Here is a 24,948-nt window from a genome sequence, read left to right as displayed (position 1 = left end):
AACAAAAACACAGACCACTTCTGGATAAAACATATCATAATCCCTCAAGGTGGGGAGTCTGGGGTTTCAAGGCCACCAAGATAGCTATTCACAGCATCCAGAGACATGGAGGGACCTCCGTGAAAGACATTGTTAGGTGTTGGTATGAGACTTGGTACGACACCCCTGGGAAGAATGGTGGTTAGTAATGAAGAGGATTGACTACACTCTTGGGCCTTTGTGGAAACATACTCATGACATTGGCTAATGCTTTTGAAAATGCTACTTATGGTAGGGAGCAAGTAAAGACGTTGTAGTTTAGAAATGTTAACCTTGTTGCCGTTTACTTTAGCGATGATACACAGAAACATCTCTGCTAAATTTACGCAGCAAAGGGCCAATTCGCAACCACGCATTGTGCGGCCGACCTGATTGGTTGATTTAATTTCCTATCAGGAGGTGGGAGCAGAACAGCCACAATGTCTTTGAATAACACCTATGCAGAAGTTGACAATGACAGGAAATGTGTGTAGGGTATTGTGTCAAAAAAGGTGTTTCCAACACTGCACAATGGCAATAACACTCTCAGAGAAATTACATTTATATACAATTAAGTTGCAACAGAAAATGCATTTTGAAGGAAACGCTATGCTGACCGGATAACATTTTTTACAACAAAGGTTGGTAATTAACATATCTGAAAGGTCGCAAAAAATGTTGATACTGACTGTGTCAGCAAAATATTCACTGACAGCGTATTTGCGTTGTTTCCCAGCAAAATAATGCAATACCTACATTATGTAACTTTTTTTATGGATATGTTTAGTCAAAAAACAAGTAAGTACTATATATATAGACAATTTCTCGGGGACATGGTTGGACTATGAGACAGAATTTTACAAATGACACAGTATCACAGTCGCAACAGTGTTCTCTTTGCCTTTCAATCGTCAGCAGACATAATGAATACAGTGTTACAATGTTACAAAGTAATCTACCAGGAACATTTGCTTGCACAAAGTAAAAAGTTTAAATTGAAAACCTGATTGCACCTTTGCCATAAGTGATTCCAGACTATGCGATTGCTTGAGTTTTCCTTTCCCTAAGCTATTTTTTTTCTGCATGCTTTCTTTAACTTTGATGGCTCATGTTATGGCTATTTCTTTGTAAAACTTAGTGATGCTGAATTGTTTTAGTTAGTTTTAGCATCTACAGTATGTAATTAATATTTATTGATAAAACACTTTTCACAGATAACATAAAGTGCTTAACAATGACATAAAACATACAAGCGAACATAACACATAATAAAAACTTGATACCCAACATGTAAGTAAAGACGGGTCTACCAAACGCATGCCTAAAAAGCTATGTATTTATCTAGTTTTTAAAAGAGTTCATAGAAACAGCCGAACGTAAGGGTGGAGGCAGAGCGTTTCAAAGCTCAAGTTCTAGTGACCTAAAAAAATCGAACAGCACGAGCTGAATGTTAACAGGCTTAAAATAGGAAGGGGCACTTCCTACAATAGCTGAAACACCAGTTCCAATGCTTGGTAAAACTCTAAACTTTAAGAAGAGTGAAGATGGTAACATACCAAGAGGGCTTGAAAGAAAGCTTCATTTTCATAATCAAATCCAATAGATTGTGTAAATTTATAGGTTAAAAAGAGTCCAGAACAGTAGGAGATTGAGAAGGGCTAGAGTTGGGAGGGCAAGTCATAGTATGAATATTGGACCTAATAGCCATTACCTTATCAACTAAGAAGGTGAGGAACTTGTAACAATCATCTTCACAAGTATATTAAAAGAATAACGAAAATCTTTAAAAATACAGATGATGCACCTCTGGCCCAGTGGCTTTCCATAATCGTCAGACAGCGTACAGTTGGACATCCACAGACGAGTCTTGTAAATGTCCCTAGTCCTAATCTTGAAAGGTGCTACTTAGTTTCATGGAGCAATGCTCATTAAAAGATGTACATATTTACTGTATGCAAAATCATATTGAAACAAAAGATAAAATTCTATAAAATATATTTTAAAATGTGTCTTTATCTATAGCTCACATAGGAGGATAGGATAGATGATTAGGTTTTCTGTGGAAAAGATCAGTAAGTGCAGTAAAGTGATCAGTGACATGACACCTAAAAGGCCATTGTTCCCACTGTGTTAAGAGACAATGACAGAGTAATTATTTTAACAGCACAAGCCATATCAAGCCTTGTACTCTATATTCACACTCTTATCTATCCCAACCTCTTTACATTTAAGGCTTCCTTCCCCTTGACCACTATGCCAAACATCACCAAAATGGGTTTGTGTCCTGTGGCAGTGTTCTTGACTGCAGTCATTTAGGCATTTGTTACAGTTTTTTTGGCGGTTTATCATACCTGGGTTGCAACATTTTTAATACGACAGTATGGCTATTACTGCTTCCATTCCAGAAAATGGAAACTTATGTGGCATTTTCACCATTTCGGCTGAACAGGAAGCACACGTAAGCCTCTGATCTATATACATCACACTTTTTCTTATCCACTTATTGAATCTGAATACCTTGTTGAATGTCTTTAGGTTTACATGTCAAAATGTACTTTACCTTTAAACTTACAGGTAATTAAAAACTAAAAGTTGTCTACAAAAAATAGGACTACAAACTTAAAGATGTTTAATCAGCTTTTGCTGGCTGAGGAAGCAGAAAAACTAAATCTTTTAGTGGCCGACTAATACATGTTCAATACATGTAGTTTCAACCTGAAAATGAGATTTGCAGCATGATATATTCATTGTTTTAAATATATATGGCACCTTCAATTACTAGATGTAGCCTACTGTACTTCCTTATGTAATTACTCTAAATGATATATATATATATATATATATATATATATATATATATATATATATATATATATGGTATTACAGTTGATTAAAATGTTGATATGCTATGAGCCAATGTGTGACTTGAAGATTCTTAAATTGATCAGCTAAATACATTTTTGGTAGAATAGTCACCATTCTGTGATCATATTGTCATGATATAATGAAAGTTGACAGACGATAAATTAAACTTTTGTAAAATCTATGTATACATTTATATTACAGAACGTCACGACTGTGTACGCTAAAGTAAAATGAGTGCCTTCGTCGACAACATGTGTTTTGGCTGTTTTGGCTACCTACTGTACATTCAACCTTTGATTTGGTGCTGCCCTTTTCACCACTGGTCCACACTTCCTCTGGTACTGATGTCATCAGTGTTAAATCCCATGAATCTAATACAGCCATTCATCCAACCAAGCGCTCAACCCTGGGTATCACAGGGGCCCCTGCATACTCCATTGCCTTTATAAGATTAATGCAATGGATGGAGCAGGTGTCTGCCAAAATTCCATTCCTATTTAAACCTCCAGGCCCATACCAGCAACCTAATCCTATTAGGCCTAATTGAGTGAAGTCGACAGTCTTTTTCAGTTAAACTAAGTTCACGCACTAATAGGATTCAAAAGGAGGCATAAAAAAGGTACAATGTGTAGGGAGTAGTAGTGTTGGTGTGTGGCTGGGGAAGTGGACAGTGTGCATCAGGGAGCAAGGGAGCAGGGACTGTGTGTTGGGACCAGTTGAGGCTTCCTGCTGGGTTGGAAGATCTGTGTTTAAAAAGAGGGAGGGAGTGGGCTGGAGGTCTCCCTGGAGGCTAGATAAGCTCAGAGAGGGGAACAAGAACAACATAATTGGTATTCAGGAACCCCTAGTGTGTTTGTGTGTATTTGTTTTTTGTGTGCACAAATACAGTCACAGTAACTACATCGTAATCACAGTGGAGAGTAATAGAACAAAAAAGGAAATGGAAAAAAAAAGATGTCTAAAAGCATTAGTGGAATTCTCAAACAATGTTGGTACAGTAGATACAGACGGAACATAGACAAAAGTATGCACAGCAGATAATTAAAATGTTTTTTTGACTTTTTACGGGATATAAAAAGCCAAACCAGCACTTTGTCTCCTTATTACTTTGTCATTATGTATACTAGGATACAGACTTGCATCAAAAACTTCCTAGTAAGATAGACGCCACAAGATAGGATCTACAGTGATATGTCCTAAAGCCATAAGACTGTAGGAAACAACAGACTAGGTGCAAAAAAAACCAGCTTGTCACCTCATTGAATCCTTCTTGTTTTTGGCTTGTGGCTACTACATAATCTTATCAGGGCCTTTTGTTAACATCTCTCCCCCTATGTCCCTGCTGAAAGACATGTTTTTCCTCCGAGGCAGACTGAACTACTACGTCTTTTCCACAGAAATAAAATAAGAAAACAAAACTGAAACCGGAAGAATATGTACTGCATATACCTGAATTAAAAGGTCACATGCAGTATATAACCTGCACCTTTTCCCATAGTGAAGATAAGTGCAATACATTTCTTAAAAATCTAGAAACAGTGATGCAACTCACTTTCGTCCTAAACTGAGTAATGCGTTTCCAATGGCCCGTTAAAACTGGCTCAGACTGTGAAAAATCCAGAGGCACAAACTCTCTTCAGCCCTTATGGGAAGTTTGCAACCAAGACTTCACTCAGTTTGAAGATTTAACGTTTATATTTTCTGAATTGTGTAAATTATTAATACATTTGCTGATTAGCTAAATAGTAGAGGGTGTAATCATCCATGCAGGTTTTTTTTTTTTTTATCAAATTGGCATAGTTTTAGTTAAACATTTATTTACTTTCTTGATGAGACTTAGATGAGGAGATTGATGGCTTTATATAAACTGGCATAGTTTTGGTTAAACATTTATTTTCTTTCTTGATGAGACTTAGATGAGAAGATTGATGGCTATGGCGAATTAAAAATAAACTATACTGATGGAAAGCTGGCTGGTTATATTATGTTTTTATAACACCTTGTAATGAGTCAATTCATTCAAATAGGGTTTTTTAATGGTTTTAGTAGCTAATTAAAATGCGTGTGCTGAGTGATACTAAGCAGTAATGATAGTCAAGGACACACACATGCACTCTGCGCGCACCACACACACACACACACACACACACACACACACACACACACACACACACACCAAATTAAGGAGGTCAGAGAGGGACACAGTGTTTAGCCAGTGGCGTCAGTAACACAGACGTGGCCTGAGGACATAACCTTTCAGAGCGGCCCATAGCCAGAAGTACTACATGGGACTCCCTTTGAAGAAAACACATCCAAAAGGACTTGAGAGACAAAAGGTTAGCGTAGGCTTTCAGTGATCTTCCATGGCCTTCTTTCATGTAGGACAAATAAGACAACAAAGGGACGGAAGAGGCAGTTGACAGCTTACTGGAAGTGAAAAAGCAGATGTTATCTAGGGGTTTTAAAGTCATAGCAGTGAGTTAACAGAATAATAATTATTTTATTATTTCATGATACCTCACAGCCCTGTTCATTTTGGCACCTTATGTAGTTTGTCTTTTGACCAAATTGTAAATTAGTCATATTTCAGTCATTTGATTATTGTTAGTTTTAGTCAACAAAAACCTAAGACATTTTAGCCAAGTTTTTGCGAGTAAAAATGATGTTCTCTTTTATAAGTTACATTAAAATATCAAGTAAACGTAATTTACTTGGAAGAACAATGACATCAATACTTTAATTTCAATCAAGAAAATGGCACCTAAATCAAATAATGTTATTTTGCACCAAAAACCATTTAAATTTCTTACTTTAAATTTTTTTTCCAATAGTCAGTGTAATACAACGTTTTTGTTTTTTTTACAGCTATGCAGTTTGCCTCAAGAGACCTTTTGGGATACAACCCTTCATAGCCTTTGTTCAGAATAAAGAAATCTGAGATAATGAAACCATTAAAGGCTGTCTATTCTCCTAATCATGTTAAAGAGGGATTGCTTTCATAGACGTTTCCTAATCTGATTACATCTGATATCACTTGCAGAATGGCACTGCCTTTGTTTCCTGTATCTTCATGGGATCTCGTGTAAATGTCTAAAGGTTTTACCTCTGAGGCAGACTGCACAACTACTGTAGTTTTACCAACAGCAATGACAACAAAACAGAAACAAGAACAATATCAACTGTATAATTGACGGGATTTGCATTTCATAGCCTGTGCCTTGTCCCATAATAAAGATAAGTGCAATACATTTTATAAAAAAGGTAGAAAACAGTGACTCACAGTCGTTCATCTTCGTCCTAAACTGAGTAATGCGTTTCCAATGGCCCGTTAAAACTGGCTCAGACTGTGAAAAATCCAGAGGCACAAATTTTTTTCAGTCCTTATGGGAACTTTGCAACCAAGACTTCACTCGGTTTGAAGATCAACGTGTTTTTTGGAATGGTGTAAATTACTAATACATTTGCGGTTATTAGCTAAATAGTAGGGGGTGTAATCAACCAATTTGTTTTTTTGAATATCAAACTTGTGTTTTTTAAAGACATTTTTGGTTAAACATATATTTTCTTTCTTGATGAGACTTAGAGGAGGCAAATATATATATATATATATATATATATATATATATATATATATATATATATATATATACATATATATATTGTATATACTGAATTAAAAATGAAACTATATTTGAAAAGCTGGCTGAAGAAGTTATATTATGTTCTTATGACACCTTGTAATGTGTCAATTCATTCAAAGAGGGCTATTTTAATGGTTTTAGTGGCTTCATTAAAAATGCGTGTGCTGAGTGATACTAAGCAGTAATGATAGTCAAGGCTACACACACAATGGTTTTAGTTGCTTCCTTTACAAAAAATGTATGTGTGCGCTGAGTGACACACAGTATGTCAAAGTACCTGAGGTCTACAAAGATCTGACCAGCGAGAGTGTCAACTGTCATAATTATCAAAGATCATAACCAAAATACTATGTATCTGTTTGTGTGTGTGTGAGTGAGTGAGAGAATGTCCAGTGATAGAGACTGAACTATGAAAAGTCAGGAGGGAGGGGGAAAAGACCAACAGCTTAGTACAATGATAAAACAGAGAGTGGGAGGAGGGGAAAAATCAAAGAATTGGAATAATTGGCATAATTCAAGGTGACTGGGCACAGTCAGGGGGAGTGTCAGTGTTGGGCGAATCTTTTGCCATCCTCAAAGAGAGACGGTCTGCACAATTAGCCACACAAACTCTGACCCCGCTCAGAATAATTAATGAATAACAGAAGGAATAAAGACAAAAAGGCCCAGAGCGGTCTGGTTGAGTGGCGAGCAAGGGTAATACATCAAAGAATGCTGTTAATTGGCCCTGTGGCTTTCATTCTTTGCCCTATTTCTTTCAATTCATTGACTCAAAATAATGGGTTCAGGTTCATTATCAACAGGTCTTAAGCCTTGGGAGTGCCAAAATTCAACAGGAGAGCCAGGGGTGTGTGTGAGTATGCTTGTCAGTGCATGTGTACAAAAATGTGTGTGTAATGGCTTAGTTTTTGTCTGGCTCTTGATGACATCAATCCCACACAGGAAAGAGTTGTATAGTTGTGTTGAGAAGAGAGCAACAGGCCGCAATATATTAGGATTTGATTGTGCAAGAGCATACAAGTACAGTTTTTAATTGCGTGGTTGTGAATGCTACACGTGCCGTCACGATGCTGGAATATAACTGGTACGGACAGGTAAGTGAAGCTGGGACACCTACTCCTGCTTTCAGATATAAACGCAGTGTTAATGTATGCATATGTACCTGGGTGATAAGGCCTCAGAGTTGCTTAAGTCAAATAATAATTAATGTATGCATGAAATAATTCAATTTATTTTCAAATATTGCAGATTCACAACTGTGTGTCATGTGCCTGTTTGTATGCTTTATATAAAGAGCATCCTTGTTTCTGATAGCTGTAAAAAGACTTTGACAACTCTGTTAGATGTGAAATTTACCCATGTCAAATGTAGGGCTATTATGTCAATTTAAATGACATTAGACTAAATTAAAATAAGTCAACCCTAAAATCTCTATTGGGATGATAATACCAAAAACGCACTGAGACTGATGACACGAGCAGAGGAAAAATTACTGTAACTTTTATATTATATTAGTTAGTCGCCAACTTTCTGTATGGGTACAGACTCTGAATTTTAAGTAATAATTAAGTAATTATAGTAAGTAATAATATTAATAATGACAATATTGTAATACAATTACAAAAACATTTACAAAACATTACATTACAAACATTTGGTCAGGACAGTGATGATTTGTGGAATTACACTGTATAATACTGTATTAGACAAAAAGCAAAGCAGACTCGTAAAAAAAGTCAACTTTTCAAATTATACATTTGGCAAAACTGTTTGACTTTAGTGTAAGTGTTGATAATGATAATGGAAGAATTGGGAATTAACTCTTAATGAAGCACAATGGAGGAAATTCAGTAGTGTCTTATATTATAACAGCACATATGCAAGGCTGCTCTTCTTCTTCTTCTTCTTTGTATTTACTATTCACCCATTTATTCCAACTACCTAATATGATAAGAGGTCGTGGGACCAGGTGTTTCATTCTCATTCACCTTAAGTTAACTTCTCTCACCATTATAGTGTCTGTTTAATTCCATTATAGTGTTTGTCTAGTTCCATTATAGCATCTTGTTTAGTTCCCTGAATCTTTCTTTATCTGTGTGTGACTCTCATTTGCATTTTTCCTTGCGTTCACCAACTCTAACAGGCAAAAAAAGGTCCAGTTTTGGGACAAAAACCCCAGGTCACGTGAAATTACTCCTACTCACACACAGAACCAGACACACCATAAAAAAAGTGATGGGGCAGGAGGGGTGGTTAACTAAATTACTGTAACTTATTTTTCCTCACAGCACATGATTTTGTGAGAAATACCTTGCTGCTTGTTTCCCCTCTCCACTCGTCATTTTATTGCCATATGAAAGGGTTCCCTTACCTGGGTGAGCCATGTCAAGCAATTAATACCCTGAAATACGCCTTTTAAGTAAGTTGTTTGGTCTCTGGGGCTCCCCATTGTGATGAAACGATTGGTGTCGTCTCACGTTAGCCTCGCACAGGTGCCTTCTCTGCCTGCACATCAGATCATTAACATACCCAGAGATGGGGAAAGAGAGGCTGATAGAGAGAAAGAGATAGGCACAGAGGGAAGATAAGTTTAAGATAGTAAGATTGCTTTAAGTGAATGCACTCATGACCTCTTGGTAGTTCAGAGTGCTACACACACACACGCACACACAATGAGGGGTGTTTATGTAGGCTACTGCATTAAACATGACATTATCATCATGTTGTACTGCAGATAGTGAGTCAGCAGTGCTTTTTTATTCTTGCTTGGTGGTGTGTTCAAGGATGTTCTCAGATTTAAGATTTCAGTGCATTACATTCAAAAGTTACAGTATGTTATGAGAATACTGCAGCCAGATAACAAAACATATATTTTTTTGCATTAATGAATGCTATGCAGATTTTTTGCAAACACAGTCCCCCATAAAGTTAATTATTAAAGTTAAATTTGACATAAATAGACAGAATAGACAGATGGATGGATTATGTTAACCTAAGTTTGTGTAAGATGATTCATATTACATGCTGGAACCAAATGAGACCAATGGCTGTTTAGAACACAGGAAATCACTCTCAAAACATATGGTATGCTTCAGAAAATGGTCAGCTGTAATGTAAAGTGTATGTAATGGGCCAAAATATACAAAACCAAACTGTGCCCACTTCTTTGTGCACAGATTGGTTCGTGGCACTCAAATACACAGTTATGAAAATGATCGGACATGATTTTTGATTACAGAATTACAACAAAGTTTCATTGTCATTTTTGGTTCAAAGATGAGATCTGTTCATTCATCATTCTGAAAACTTCACAGACAACGGGGGGAAAAAAACAGTAAAGCAACATTCGTTTTAGTTCATGCTTGCATTATCATCGCATAAGTGAGATAAATGCAACGCATGAATGAACATGGAGAGCGAGTGGTGTGCAGAGAGGATTTAAAAAAATACACCTTTACTTAATTGTAATTTAGAGAACTGAAGGCGGCGCAGGTACGTTTAGGGCATGTGCGAATCCACTTTTGCTAGTTTAAATGGCGGAAAAAAGGGTCTGTGTGCCCGGCACATGGTTAAAAGGGTTGTACTTAGTGTCTTAATTAATCATAGGTGTGTTTTGGGCGTAACATGCAATAAACCAATCAGAGTGCCATCTCCCATTCCTTTGTACCTTGGCGCGTTGCTATTATGATGGCACATTTCCTAGGCAAGAAGGACAGATTTGCAGGAGGAGAAACTGATCTGCTTGTGTGTGAAGTGAAAGCGCAAGCAGATGATATTTGGCACGAGCCCTATACCACCAAAAATATTTAACACTTTAATGTATGTTTTTTAATCTTTGCATGTTTGTGTGCTGCTGTGCGTGCGTCCCTTTGTGTAGCAAGCATAGTGTGCACGCGCTGTGCACAATCCTTAATTATCTGCGCTGTTAAAATAACAATTAAATGCTGCGTTATTGACTTTAGACCAGGTTTTTGTTCGTCAATGGTGCAATCACTTTCCGCTGCCTCAAGATAGCAGGAATGCACCTGAATTCACCTCCCATGGGTGCACAGATAGGCGCAGAAGCATTTGCTATTTAACCCTTGTATGGTGTTCGGGTCTGTGGGACCCTTTTACAATGTTTGGTAAAGGAAAAAATTATGCTATTTATTATTTCTTCTAACTTGAACTCATTGGCCGTAGCTCATAAAAAATGAGCTACGGCCAACATAAAAATGTACTTATTTTCGATGACTGCACACGGTACACCCTCTACACATAACTATTACATATGAGATGTTTGATTCTACTGGACCCAAATGTATTTAATTGTAGGTGCTATGAAACTATGTTGTATTTTTGCTATTCTGCTATTCTCACACAAAGTTGTTACATTTCAAGCACTTTCACCTGTTCTAAAAAATAAGCACCAATAATAAACAATTTTTTCGTTTACCTTTTTATAATGGAATTTCCCTGTTTTCTCACAAAAAATGAAAATGATGATATGATCATAAATGTGATCTCACAGGGGTAAATGGAAAATATGAACCATAAATTATGTATATATCATTGGTAATTGAGTACTAAAGTTTACTAAAGTAAACAACTATTAAGTATTTTACGTAAATTGTTATGGTTGTATTGATTTAAAAGCCTAATAATGAGGGGGTCCACCAGAACCGGTAACATTGTCTGTGTAACAAAAATATGAACACCACACAAGGGTTAAATGACGTGTGAACTGGACTGGAAATTGACAACTGCGTCGGTCTTAAACTAGCAAAGACACTTGCGTCGGGCTTTGCAATGCGCCGGGTGCAACATAGGGCCCATCAGTGTTAAAAGGATTATGGTAATTTTCTTGACACTGGGGGTGGACATGGGGGTAAATACAAGGATGGACAGATGAGCAGGGTTTGCGCTTTGTATCTCTAATGCTAATGCCAGAAAAGAACACAGATTTTGTACAATTCTTCAAAACCCGGGGTTAAATTCAAGGACAGAAAGGAGGATGGAAGCCGATGTCATTCTCGCCTTGGCAACAGCAGCATGGTTAAGGTTAGAGAAAGGTTGTGGTTATGGCACATAACCTGTGGTTAAGAAACTAAAACTCAGATTTAGGTTACAGTTAATGTTGGTGTATGGGAAGTGTATTCCAGTCTCCTGCATGAGAGTTAGACATCCATCCACCACCCTGACCTCCACATCCTAACTTTGTGCCAACATACTGTTTCCTACACTGGTACTGTACATTGGCAAACGGATGTAAAAAGTGAGGTGTGGATTTGTCCGATATTGATGTTTTTTTCTTGGTATCCTGGACTGAAATCCCATGTGTTAGGTTCATGCTAGTCTGGATCAATGGAAGTACATTTCTAGGATAATTGCCTGACTGATTTCTCTAACCTTCTGCTCTCTGCCTGTTGACGTTCTTAAACTCCGTTCGTTACGGGAAGCAACAACAAATTTCGAGCTAGCAAGGTACACACTGAAAAGGGCAGGTTTTAAAGAAAATTTGGATCAGGCAACAAGGCATGTCTGCTTGGATCTCCTGGAGAATGATTGTAAAGATTTACTACAGCATTTACTATCTAATTAGGATGTTTTTGGACTGATATTAGAGGAATGCTATGCACAAAGTACATACAGCAATTCACTGGTAAGCAAATTACGTACTAATTACGTGTTTAATGCATCCAGCTAATTTAAATAGCTCACGTTATTGTATTGTGTGAATGATTATTAACTTAACTCAGTTAATATTGTATGTGTCATTTTCTTTTGCGGGGTGCAAATGTTCCAGCAAAACACGTTCCTTGTCAACACTATTTCGCAGAGCTACTGCTGCTGTGATGGAGCTTAGTTATGCCTAAGACGACAGTGACTGGTTTAAAGAAATGCAAACAATACAGAAGTTTTTTTTCCTATCCAAGAATGTATATGTGGTGTAGCCAGACCTTACTTCAAAGTGCTGTGTACATAGGCCTGGCAATATGAGATTAGGTATAGGCAATTAAAACACAACAATTTCCTTTATGAATGACATGTAGTTGATTCCTCTTGGTTGGAGGTTAAAACCAAACATGCTGGCTCAATTCTGGGTTCAGGGGGTCATTTAAGTCCTGCATGTGAAGTTTGCAAAGGACCAGGTCTGAGATGATGGTGCAGCTGTTTAGTTTTGGCGAACCTTATTCAGGAAAAAGATAAGGCTGGCATGTGCATCTGAGGAGGCGCGTGGTAGTCCACACCAGAGGAATTGGCAGGAACTCTGTAACACACTTGGAACTGGCAGCGACTAAATGATGGAAAAAATAAATTGAACTCAGGCACAGCTAATTACCCAATTTACCCGAGACGGCGGGTGGAGTAGCATGATCTAATAAAAGAACCGGAAAATAATTAGATATTGATTATATTAACAAAAAGGAAAGGAGATGTATGTGCTCTATACTTCACTAATTTGTGCAGGAAGGAGATTTTTTAGTAACATTTATTCCTTTGGAATTTGGGATTACACATGATCATAATATTGCCTAAGAGGGATTCAATTTAATACACAAGAACTTTGATGTAATATGACCTGGATGCAGGTCAGTCTTAAACGGAACAGACCTGCATGTGATCAAAGCCTGAGCTCTTCCGGCTGTTACGTCTCACTCCCCTCACATTCTCTGCTGGTCTTCCTCTCATACATCGCTGGGATGAGGAGCACTGGCACTCCTGCATTCGTCACAGCAGCTTACTCATTCAAACGGTACAGACACAAAGATAGCCAAACAGAGTGAACAAACGGCTCTTTGTCCACAGCACTAACCATTTATGACTAGTTCTGGTAAGGTCAAAGTTGATTTAATTTTGTACTTAGTTCTCATTAAACAGCTATTGCATTATTTAATTTCCCAAAATCAAGTTAACGGTAATCAATACATCTCTCCCAAAAGCTTTTGAACAGTGGCTTACAAATTTAGCCCACAAATGCACTTTATGTTGGTTAGGGAGAGTAGCATCTTCTTCTTATGCCATGTTGAGCTATAAAAAGAGCTGTATTGAAATTTATATTTTTAAAATATTTTGTATTTTTTTATTTTAGATTTATTAGACTATATTCAGCTGAGTCAAATTCAATTATATTTTTCCTTGAACTTCTTAAGATTTGCCTAAAGATAAGCAAGTTGTTAGGAAATATAAAAATATCGTTTCCAGTCACTATTCACTGTACTGTGCTTTAGTAAAGGGATTCCCCAGTGATTGTAGACTAGCTCAACTAAATAAATAAAAAACTGAGTTATGATTTAATTATAAAATATAGCAAAAATATTGAGTCAGGTGTAACACTTAAACAAAACAGGGTGCAGCTGAGAGTGGACAACAACAAGTTACTAGTTACAGTTGATATAGTCAGCAAGAAGTAATGAATAAATGGTTGAAGTAGTTAGTGGTGAATGATAATTGGTTTAAAAGCCAAAAATAGTGGATAGATGGTTGAAATAGTTTGCTTAAATTAGTAAATGAGTGGCCAATGGCCATTTTTTCAGCTTTCCAAATGTCTAGAGAGAATGATTATACACTGACCAAAATTATAAACGCAAAATTTTTGTTTTGGCCCCCATTTTTCATGAGCTGAACTCAAAGATCTAAGACTTTTCTACGTACACAAAAGGCTTATTGCTCTCAAATAATGTTCACAAATCTGTGTTAGTGCCGAGAAAATCCATCCACCTCCCAGGTGTGGAATTTCAAGATTACTGGGCCTTAGGCTGGCTGGAATGAGACAGTGATGCTACTGTATTTAGAGTCAGAAACAATAGTACTAATAAACAATGATGAAAAATGTCCATGAAAGATATAAGCCCCCTTCATTCCTTTTAATAAAATTTTGGGTGTTAGGGAAGAATGAATAAGATAAATTATTAATAGAGTGAAGTACAGTCAAACCCAAGGCTTCTTTCTGCAAAGGTTCTTATTTTTTGGGGCAGTTTCAGCCTTTATTTTTAACAGGTTAGATGAAGACTTGAAGGGGGGGCTCTACCAACTGAGCTATCTGGGCGCCCAACTGCAAAGGTTCTTAATCGCTCTGACGGTTAGAGACATAACTGGAAACATACATCCCATAAAATGCAGCGTTGACAATTTACTGACTGACTCTGAGAATTTATTTCAAATTTTAAAAACACTTGAATATGGTGCCTCCTTATTTTATGTTGAAAAGAATAAATGAAAAGATCAAAGGACTCAGTAATTCAACCATTTACTTAATTGTTTGTAGAAACAATAACTAAATTACTCCATCGTGGTATTAACTTCAAAAACATCTATTTCTCTAATATATATAATAAAGTATTTAAAATTGAGGCAATTTAGAAGAAAAATAAACAGCACATTGTCTTTTAATTATCCTGTCATTAAAAGTTAACTGCAAATCAAGAAATGTAAAAGCTTCTTTTCGGAGTGTAACATAAATTGCTGTCTCTGTGTAGTAAGCATTTTGTCTTTAGGCTGTTGCCCAGGCTGTTGCCCAGGCTTTTTACTTTGGTGAGTTGGGACTGTCTCACAATCAATCATGTGCATAATTTTAATAAGACTTCATCTTCATAGTGATAGTTGGAGCCCACCGGGGGCTTCTTTTCACTGTCTGCCAAAGTGAGAGATTAAAGTTGTCTACAGTACAGCTTTCTGACATCATTCAGAGGGGCAACGCTGCACTGGTCTATCCTGTTCTAGCTCACTGGACAGTAAGGGTCAAGGATGAGGTGCCCCTTTCAGGACCATAACCATTACAGCAGTTTACCCACAATCCTCTGCTCTGTATTGCTCAGCAGCTTTGCAGGTTGTGGCTTGGACCTGCCTTTGAACGGTGAAGATTAGATCCCATTTCCTTTTGTTTGTTTGAGTGCTCTTTTAACAATGACTACGTTTTCATACACAAAATATTCCAGTGTTTGCCTTAATTCCGATAAAGACAACATGGCTAATGAAAGTACATATTCCACTAATATTTCAGTTTACATGCAGCCATGTAAAAAGGAATTTTTCAAAGTTTTCCAGCGGTGGCGGGCTTGTTTGACTCAAACTCAGCCTCCCTCTTTCATTCCTTCAACCTTCTTGAAAAGGTCTCCGTTGTGATATTTGCGAATATCCAAAAAACCTGTTTATATCCAAGTCTTTTAATAACGTTTATTAGTAAACGTGTTTCTTATTCCAACCAGAGATGTGGGCTTTTCTTTTGGGCATACATCTCTGTCCTGGCCTTGCAAACTGTTAGCTGTTTGGGTCTGTGTACAACAACCATAGCAACATATACATAGACTGTAAAAAATAGAACGCACTGGGCTGACTGTAAGCCATAAACAGGCAAGAGGCCGTAAAAACTCTAGTTGAGACGCATATTCCGAATGCTCATTATACATGTCCAAAGAATGCTTCTAAAACCTAAATAATACCCGCATATCCCATATGTCTAAAAGCTATAGTCCGAAGTTTCTGTCTCCCCCATGAGGAATTCTAAGTAATGACAACAAAACTGGCACACCCACACGATATAAGTCTTCTGTGATTGCGCACCGCCCGCACCCCTCCGCCACGCAGTTGCTTGTAACCAGGGAGGACATGGAGGATTAAAAACAGAATGGACTGTTCAGAAGAGGTAATTATCTTAGCTTGATTTACTGCCCGCAAATGTCGCCGGACGACACCATTTGTAACAGACTTTAATTAATATAAAAAAGTAAAGCCCTAAGGCTTTGTACGGAAAGTGCTACATTCGGAAAAAGGCCTTATTCGTAATATCCAAACAGAATATGCTTTTTACAGTACCAATATTAAATTCAGAATAGAATCAATGAATTCAGATTTTATATTATAACTTCAGTTAAAGAATTATATGCACCTTAACGTCTTTAGAGTGACAAGAGGTTTATGTTTTTGGGCTGTCCAAACAAAAATATTGTGGGCACAGAATAGGACTGTAGTATGTGATAAAGGATGCTATGATTAGGTTGCAAAGTTGACTAAAGGCCTAATAAAAAGGTATCTATTGATTTTGTATGCAATTATGTAATGTCTAATGGTAAGTTGCATCTAAAATGTGTTTTGATCAGTCTTTTGGTATCTGTAATAGCAAATGTTTGGCTTGAATCAGCTGTATGTCTTGATCTTGATTTATTCTTGAACACTAAGCGCCCAGTCTACACTACGGCATGACATCATGCAACATGATGAGATGTTTTATCTGATGTCAACTTTTTTATCTTGGCATTAGCTAAATAGGACAGTCGTGGATGCTGGTAATCACGTTATAACGAGAATACGTCAGAAAGAACAATTTTGATTGCGATCAACTATAAGCGATTTGAACTGTAACTAATGAAATACTGTATGTCTCATATGTTAAAATTCAGCAAAACCTTCCTCTTATAATCTGATTTCATCTTCATTAGCTTGGCGTTAGCCACCAAGCACTTGCGGCCTTGCGGGTCATCGCATGATCCTATTTAAAAGATTGGTCATGGATCCCACTAATCACTTTATAACAAGAATACGTCAGAAAAACAATTCTGATTGTAATCTGGTGAGTCCACACAGCATTCTGGGATGGGAAAAAAAACATGCTCTGGTTTATTGGCATTTGTTTAAACCAATCACAATCGTCATGGGCAGCGAAGAGTGGAGCAATGGCGCCTCTGCAAAATAGGCTTAGGAAGGACCTAGATTTGGTGGAACGTGTACATTCATGGTCATGCAACAGATTGGACAGATAGTCTAGCTAGCTGTCTGGATTTACCCTGCAGAGATCTGAGGAGCAGATTAAAATGCCAACACAAAGACAGCCCAAAGCAACGGGTGTACGACCTGCATAAATTAAATCCGGCGGAATTTCCAGAAGTGGAACGTCATGAACATAGACTACATTTAAGTTAACTAGAGAGGTTAGAGAATTAACCATTAGTGACGCCACTGATTGATACACACTCAAACACATTTACTAGTTTAGGTGGCATACTACATGTACACCATACCACAACCTAATCTGTCAACAAGACATCACAAGAATATGTGTAACGTTAATTATTGTATGTCTCCGTGTTAGGGACTGTGTGTGCATACATTACATCTTGTACATGTGCTCCTTTTCATTGCTCACAGAGAGTGATGTGCTCTGATTGGTTTAGCAGCATAAATTGTATTATTCCATTTCATCTAATTACATCTCCTTTTCACTGATGGAGAGGACAAGCTGCACTGCATCCTCCTCTGTCCTCCCTTCAGTTGACTGAAACGGTTATAATGTAATGTCTGTTATGTGCAAAATTGGAAGAAAATTAGTCAGTAACAAAGTAGAAATACTTTTTTAGTGTACTGAAGTATGTTATTTAAGGTATGTGTACTCATTTTCTTTTCTTTTTTTTAAGTAAAACTTTTGTTTTTTTCTGTGATTTTCTGCCTAAGGATATAATATTGTTTGTATTTTATCTTCGACCAGCACAAACATGCTTGTGCATGCCACAATCACAGCCTTGATACATAAAAAAAGAATTGCAAATCCGCAAGCTGATAAACAAAATTATATGAAAACGAACAATAAACTGCGCTGCTGTTTTTTACAATGCAGGACATACATTCAAATCTCACCTAGTGTGCTTTGGTGAGAAATTTTAAATGTATATCAGTAAAATCATATTTGAAGAAAAAAAAAAATCCAAACTCCATTCAGTACCTCAGTCATTTTCTTTCTATACTCTAAGTATGAAGTCTGATTATTTTTACACCACTGTTGTGGCAGCCTATTTTCATAAAATTTAATATTCCATCAAGGTAACAAGTACACACACACACACACACACGCGCTCAAACATAGTTTCACGTATAATCCAGTTAAAATTGCTATAATATTTAATTCATATGAGAGTCATTAAAAGTGTAGTGGTGCCGTGTCCATTATGCATTCCTTTTCTAGCAGGATAAAACAGTCCTCAGATGTGGGAGCTGCACTTTGAAGTGTTGTCTCAGAAGCAGGCCAACTCTTACAGGAAGTCCCTGATGTTTAAAACATGCCATGTAGGGGGACTAACAAAGGTGAGCACTTGTGGCCTGCCCCAATATCAGACAAAAATGGCCAGACAGGAATTTGGCTAGATCTGATAAATCACGTACACACAGCGGGCATTAAATAAACAAGAAGGAGACAAATATACAAGTGGGTAATGGTGAATTTGTAAGAAACAACACACCAAAGATACATGGACACACACGTGCCACGTTGACACATCAGACGTGAAGAACAGCTGACATGTTGACCCTCAAACAGCAGCAAAATAATTTGGACACAGCAGCGTAAATATTGCTCACCCATCCAGCTGACTGAGACTTTACAGGTTATTAATCTTTTTGGTTGTAATGAGAACTCCCTTTTGCAGATATTACTGTACAGATAGTATCAAGACAGGCATTCACTCCACAATGAAATCCTCCACCATAGACACGAGTGGGACAAATTGCAATTTACCAGCTGAGAGGAGACATTAGCTTATTGTGCAGTACAGTGTTAAACTGATGCTTTGAATGAATCATCTGAATAAATCATCTGTACCGGTTTGATTTAACGGAATAATTGGGATTCAATTCGCTTTACATTACATTCAACACCCTCAATTTAGGTTATTACATGTTTATTAAAATGTAGCAAAACGTATATAAAAACCTCAGTTAATGTATGCAATAATCTTTGAATCAGCCGTGAGAATAATACTGTCAGTCTTCCTTTTTCAGGACACAGGGCAATGCAGGATTTCACTTGAGGGAGTAATCAGGGAGTAATTTACATAGGTCAGGGGAATGTAGGTAGGATAGCAAACCAGCAGTATTGTTAGCTGTATTGCAGGTAGACATGGTGCAAGCAAAACAAAATGGGTGGCGGTAATTCAGACTGTAGGGAGTTGGGTGGGGAACAGAAGGGTTGCTGGTTCAAGTCCCCGTACGGGCTAAAGTATGGGGTGGGATCTGGTAACTGAAGAGGTGCCATTCACCTCCTGGGCACTGTCAAGGTACAACTTGAGCAAGGCACTCATTACATCAATCTGACGTCTCTCTATCATTGCATGTGTGTGTATGTCAGGCCTGTGTTTAATGTGTAGAATAACTGTACCAAGCAGAGTGAAAAATGTGAATTTCCCCTTGCTGGATAGTCAATATCCACAATGTTCCAGTTCCGGGATTGCTCCGTTGCTGCCGGAAATTCTGCCTGATTTCACTCTTTTCAAACGCATGTCCATTACCTTATGCTTTCTTTGTGTTGGAATTTTAAACTCCAGTTGATTTATGAGGACCATGGTTAACTGCTCTGCAGATCTCTGCATGGTAAATCCAGTAAGGTAGTTGCTAGCTGTTGTTCTTGCCGGTGCCCATGATGATTGTGATTGGTTTAAAGAAATGGCAATAAATCAGAGCATGTTTTTCTCCCATCCTGGAATTCTGGACTAGCCAGACCCTCCTCCGCACTACTGTGGAGGAAGGTCTGGCAAAGTCAAACTCATGTTGTCTTCTTCTTCTTCTTCTTCTTCTAAAATAGAATAGAACTGTTGAAGCAGTTGCTTCAACAGAAATGTTTTCCCAACCTGGACTTGTTTTTCTAACTCTGGAAAACTCTCTAGGATTTAAAAGTTGGACTCTATTTTTCTGTTTAAACTAAGTTCTTGGATTCTGATTTATCTGATTGTTTTAATATATCTAGAAGTTGGCACTACAGTGAGGATTTGCAATGACCTCGGTTCAGTTTTGCTGTGTCCAGGAATTCTGTGAGAGACATTCTGGGAAGGCCTATGTTGGCCATTGTTGTTGCCTGACAGTGACTGGGACATGATAACAACTTTGTGTGACTGTACATCTGTGTGTTTTAGTAGCCTATATTTGCACACATACACAGATTACATTTCTGTGTGTGTCCCTAGTTGAATGTGTGGCTGCAGTTTGATGGTTGAAAAACCTTCTAAGGGAAGTGGGTGTCATGAAGATAACCTGGGAGAATGTGCTGAGCTGGGCTGGATGTTCTGCAGGAAGGAAAGTGTGGTGATCCACAAGCAGGAACTCACATTCTGTCAACTTATTACACCCCTACATGCAGACTCCAACCCCCCTAACTGCCATCTGTATTTCTGCCTCCGTCAGGCCTTTCTCTGACCCAAAACACACACAGATCAACACACACACACACAGGAAACAGCCCGTGCGGCTCCCAAATAAGCTGATGTGTCATGCCTTCTTTTCCGATATTTCTGCAAAAGCTCAGCAAGGAGGCTGTGTGGCACTTATCTTCTTCTTCTTCCCCCGTCTCGGTGAGACACAGCTGTAGCTGTGACAGTCCATGTTCTTCTGTATGAATTTGCAGCTCCTTTGGTTGGAGACACTGCCAAATTGGGAGCCATGAGTCGCTGTTGTGTGGTTAAAGTGATCACCATGACAGAGATCCAACTTCTGCAGGTAGGGGGAGCGACTCGGCTTACAGGCAAGGCAAATCGGGGCGAGATCAGACATAGAAGTGTATGTGTGTACAGTTGTTTGTGTTTGCATGCGAGAGAAATTATCTGTGCTTTATAAAATGCATGCATTTACAACCAATAGCCACTGTGGAATCCAGATTTACTGATCAGTTTGCTATGCTAGCCTTAATTTCGCTCACATTTCACAATCTATGGTGTGTGGTTACAGCTATTTACTGGTTAGCAGGCTCAGCAAAAATACAGTTAGCAAGTCGGAGTAGGCTTTTTGTTCCACTTTCGTCTTATCTCTGTAGATTCAAGTTGGGAAAAGATTAATCGGGCATTGCTACTCGCAATATTATGTATAATACAACATTTTGCAGAAATGAATCCAAACCTCCTACTAGGTTTTGTCCATAATTTGTACAACTAGTTAATGTCACCATCACCCAGTGTTTCATAAGTTGTTGGATTTTCTGAAGTGAAAGGAGAACTTGGGCAAGACTGAAACTGAGTTATGCAAGAGTTTTCCTACTTAGAGGGAACACCTGTGAGTTTGTCTGTTACAATGACAGTATGGGTGCAGCATTTTCAGTGGGACTAAAGAAATACACCTATTAACTCCGAGGTAAATCTCACAACAATTAAATGCATCTTACAAATAGAGGCTAAGGAAATTATGATTTGAAAGAATATATGAAACAGAAGATTTAGCATTGATTGTGTGTATGTGTGTGTTAGTAATCTAAAATTGTTTTTAATCGCATAGTGGAGAATTTGCAGTTTTAATTGTAGAGTATATAATTGGGATATAATTGGGAATGTATGTCCTTTAAAGCAGGATGAGTGGTTATTTTCTTTTGAGGGTGATAAGAGTTGTAATTAGAGCATTGCTGTAATATGCTTTATTGTTGCAGTGATTGGCTTGCATGAATTAGATATTCTATATAACTGCTGGGGAAAACGTGCAATGTGACTTCACAGCAGAGCAGGGTACAGTATTTGTTGGATTTGATCAACTTGCTGCATTGATGTGTGGGTTAAGATCCCAGCAAATACTCACGTTATGTTTGTGAAAGAGTCAGGAGAAGTTTGATTGAGAAAGAAAGAAAGAAATAGGCTGTGTGTGTTGAATGAGGGCGTTGTCTAATTCTGACATCTTTATTTTTGTGGTTTCAATGTCTCTAATGAAGATAATAAATTTAGGGAGGTGCAGCTGATCTAAGTCAAGTTTATATCTTTTGACTGGACGCAGGAAGTACAAACGCAAACTGGTCAAATATAATTTTCTGCTTCCAAGCGTTAAAATTAAACAAAAGAACAAACTGTGCAAAGTTTTAATTTTTAAAGCCAAAATTAAACACATTGAGTGATATCTTTATTTTTGATATCAATGAATTGTTGTCTATAAACTCTGCTAAAAGGTTTGCATGTCAGGAATAACTTTGCAAATGGAATTGTGAATGGAAAGTGATCCTGTGACCTCTTCTCTACCCGTAACCTGAAACACTGACTCATTTGTTGTAGCAGGTGCCAGTAGCCATATTGAGAAAAAATGTCTCAAACATCAGAATAGTCACTACAATCCCAAACTTGATCCTTGATTGATTAGATTCTTATCTCATTCCTGTCCCATGTGTATGGCTGGCATTGATAATTTTCAGCATGTCCTCTTCACACATACACAGGCCTGCCATTGTTGAAGTTGGCTTCTGACTGAAGCACCATTACCTCTCAAATCCAATCAGATTCTCTTAAGTGGATAACAAGCATGTCTCCGGCATATACAGTAGTGAGAAAGCTGAAGTGAAACAAGGACAAAAACACTGTCACACAAAGCAGATGTGGTGTGTAGCAGTCCTGGCATCCCTCCTGCTATCCGTAGTGGAAAGAAATGTTGATTGGCTAACAACTGGCATCTTGTTTGGCCTGGAGAAGTTAGATAAGAGCTCTCAGTCAGCACTGACAAGTTGAGTATTGTGACCAGCCAGTTCTTAGTTAGGTGGAAGAGTGGTGAATAGGAAGCTAGTCTAGCTGACAAGGAGAATTTATTGCTGAGTTTCAGTTAAATTCCAAAGCTGCCATGGGTAACAGTGCCTACGGTTTAGCAGTGTTGTGCTAGTTGAAATTTTAACCATAAAAATGTTCATTGCTACAAGAAGTCTGAAAACTAGCAAGCTCCTTGCAATCAAGCTACTCATATAATCAATTCCATCAAACTCTTTTGAGAGAAGAAATTACATTCTTGCTTTAAAAAAAAGTTGAAATCACAAGCAATAAACCGCTTGTTTCTCCAATGTAAATACATTTTGCTGCAGCCTTATTTGATCAGATATGGCAAGTAGCTAATGGTGGCTAACATAACAAATGTCAGCAAACATAACGTAGATTTAGCTGTATATATATATATATATATATATATATATATATATATATATATATATATATACACAGAGGGAGTTAGCTGTTCTTTTATTGTGATACTTGTGTTACTCTAGCTTAGTATTTTAGTCAAACATTAGGGTTTAGCATTATCTCAAAACTGCCAAGTAGCTACACTTGCCACTGTATAGCAAAAGGTCCACAGTTTTGCTTTTGATGCTGTCATTATCTGCGATTTTGATAAATGACACTTGTTGTTGCGGGTATGGTAATGTGCCCTACAAGTTACATTATTAATATGGGAGCAGACATGGTTAAGAGAGTAAAAAATGTATTCATCTTTATTTTTTACCAATTAGTTACACATATTAAGTTAAGTCATACTATAAAGTCTACTAAATCTGCTAAAGTAAAACACCGGCATTGTTGCTTATCTTACTGGTCTTCTACTGCTAATTGATTGGCTGAGGTCAGTCATGGAGCAGAAGCATTCATGTAGATATAAAAAATAAAAAAGTTCAGGCAAGCCCACAGAGCACGCTATGTTGACCAGTGAATAGAATCATTTTAAGAGGAAGTTAAAAAAAAGGGTGAAAGAGACAGACGAAAGAGATGAGCATCAACAACTGGAAATACTTACATAATAATACCCTTGCTAACAACACATGTATTATTAAGTTCACCTAAAAATACTCTACACTCCATGAACTCGTAAAGCAAATTACAACAGTGAGCTACTTTGTGAGCTACAGACAAGTGTGTAAACTAAACGTTTTCAGGTGATGTTCCCTCTGAAAATAGTCCACAAATACAGTAACAAAGACCTCAAAATAGCTTTATTGCTTTATGCAGTTATTGTTTTGGAAACATTGAAAAAATGACTGAATGAAAAGGCTTGCTTAAAATGGCATAAAAGTTATTTAAAACCACCATGGGAACAAGGGTCAATTGTGCTGCCACAACCCCTGGAGCAGGAAGGACAGGACATTAGGAGATGACCACTGATTGGTCAGTCGGACAAAAAAAGGGCGGTCTGCATAAATTAGTGATAGACACTTAAGGCAGATATCCTGCAGTGATCAAACACTGGGTGATCTGACAATCCAGTGTTTGAAGTGATTATCATACTACGTAACATAAAGGCTAACCCCCAGCTTTGGGCCTAATTAGTTCACTTAGGGCCCTTTATAAGACCTTGGTAGGGGACTGGGAGGTACAGACACTTACTGGGAGTCTGCAGCTCAACAGGATAGCAGCAGCAGATCTGGATCCTTAAAGTTGACTTGCTGTTACGCCAAAACAAACCAATTTGAAGATTATCTGCTTTTCTGAGAATGCCACACTTAACTGACTGCAGTTACTACATGATGCGGGACGCAACCAGAGCTTCAAATGTAAGAATATTGAAATTTAGAAAAATACTTTGGAATTGTTTTTGTTGAACAGTGTGATCCGATTTTCTAATATAACATATTGGTAAGGCTTGTATGACCGGTTTGGCAATCTTGACATCTGGCTGTATCTATATTTATGTACTGTACTACTGCAGATTAATAGAATAAGAAATATGTTTGTCAACTTAAGTTCTG

The 24,948-nt window shown here is 37.7% G+C and overlaps 2 protein-coding genes across 10 annotated transcripts in view; one reads left to right on the top strand and one right to left on the bottom strand.

The window, feature by feature from the left end:
* The window catches only part of LOC116673257 (THAP domain-containing protein 5), a 142,706-nt gene that overhangs the window by 47,755 nt on the left and 70,003 nt on the right, over positions 1–24,948 (bottom strand). The window lies entirely within an intron of this gene.
* The window catches only part of tfec (transcription factor EC), a 49,560-nt gene that overhangs the window by 16,172 nt on the left and 8,440 nt on the right, over positions 1–24,948 (top strand). The window contains exon 1 of one of the 9 annotated variants that reach the window (XM_032505443.1): positions 7,455–7,618. The exons of 4 other annotated variants lie outside the window; for them this stretch is intronic. In XM_032505443.1, the coding sequence (XP_032361334.1) occupies positions 7,592–7,618 (27 nt within the window). In that variant the 5' untranslated portion in view covers positions 7,455–7,591. Of the gene's footprint in view, positions 1–7,454; positions 7,619–20,742; positions 20,979–21,520; positions 21,606–24,206; positions 24,754–24,948 lie in introns of those variants that run through there. 4 more of the 9 variants (XM_032505441.1, XM_032505445.1, XM_032505440.1 and 1 more) reach the window with 4 other exon arrangements.

This window comes from Etheostoma spectabile, chromosome 23 (assembly GCF_008692095.1).
Source record: "Etheostoma spectabile isolate EspeVRDwgs_2016 chromosome 23, UIUC_Espe_1.0, whole genome shotgun sequence".
Taxonomy (NCBI): Eukaryota; Metazoa; Chordata; class Actinopteri; order Perciformes; family Percidae; genus Etheostoma; species Etheostoma spectabile.
Note: the sequence above shows the minus strand (reverse complement) of the source record. Positions and strands in the feature narration are given on the sequence as shown.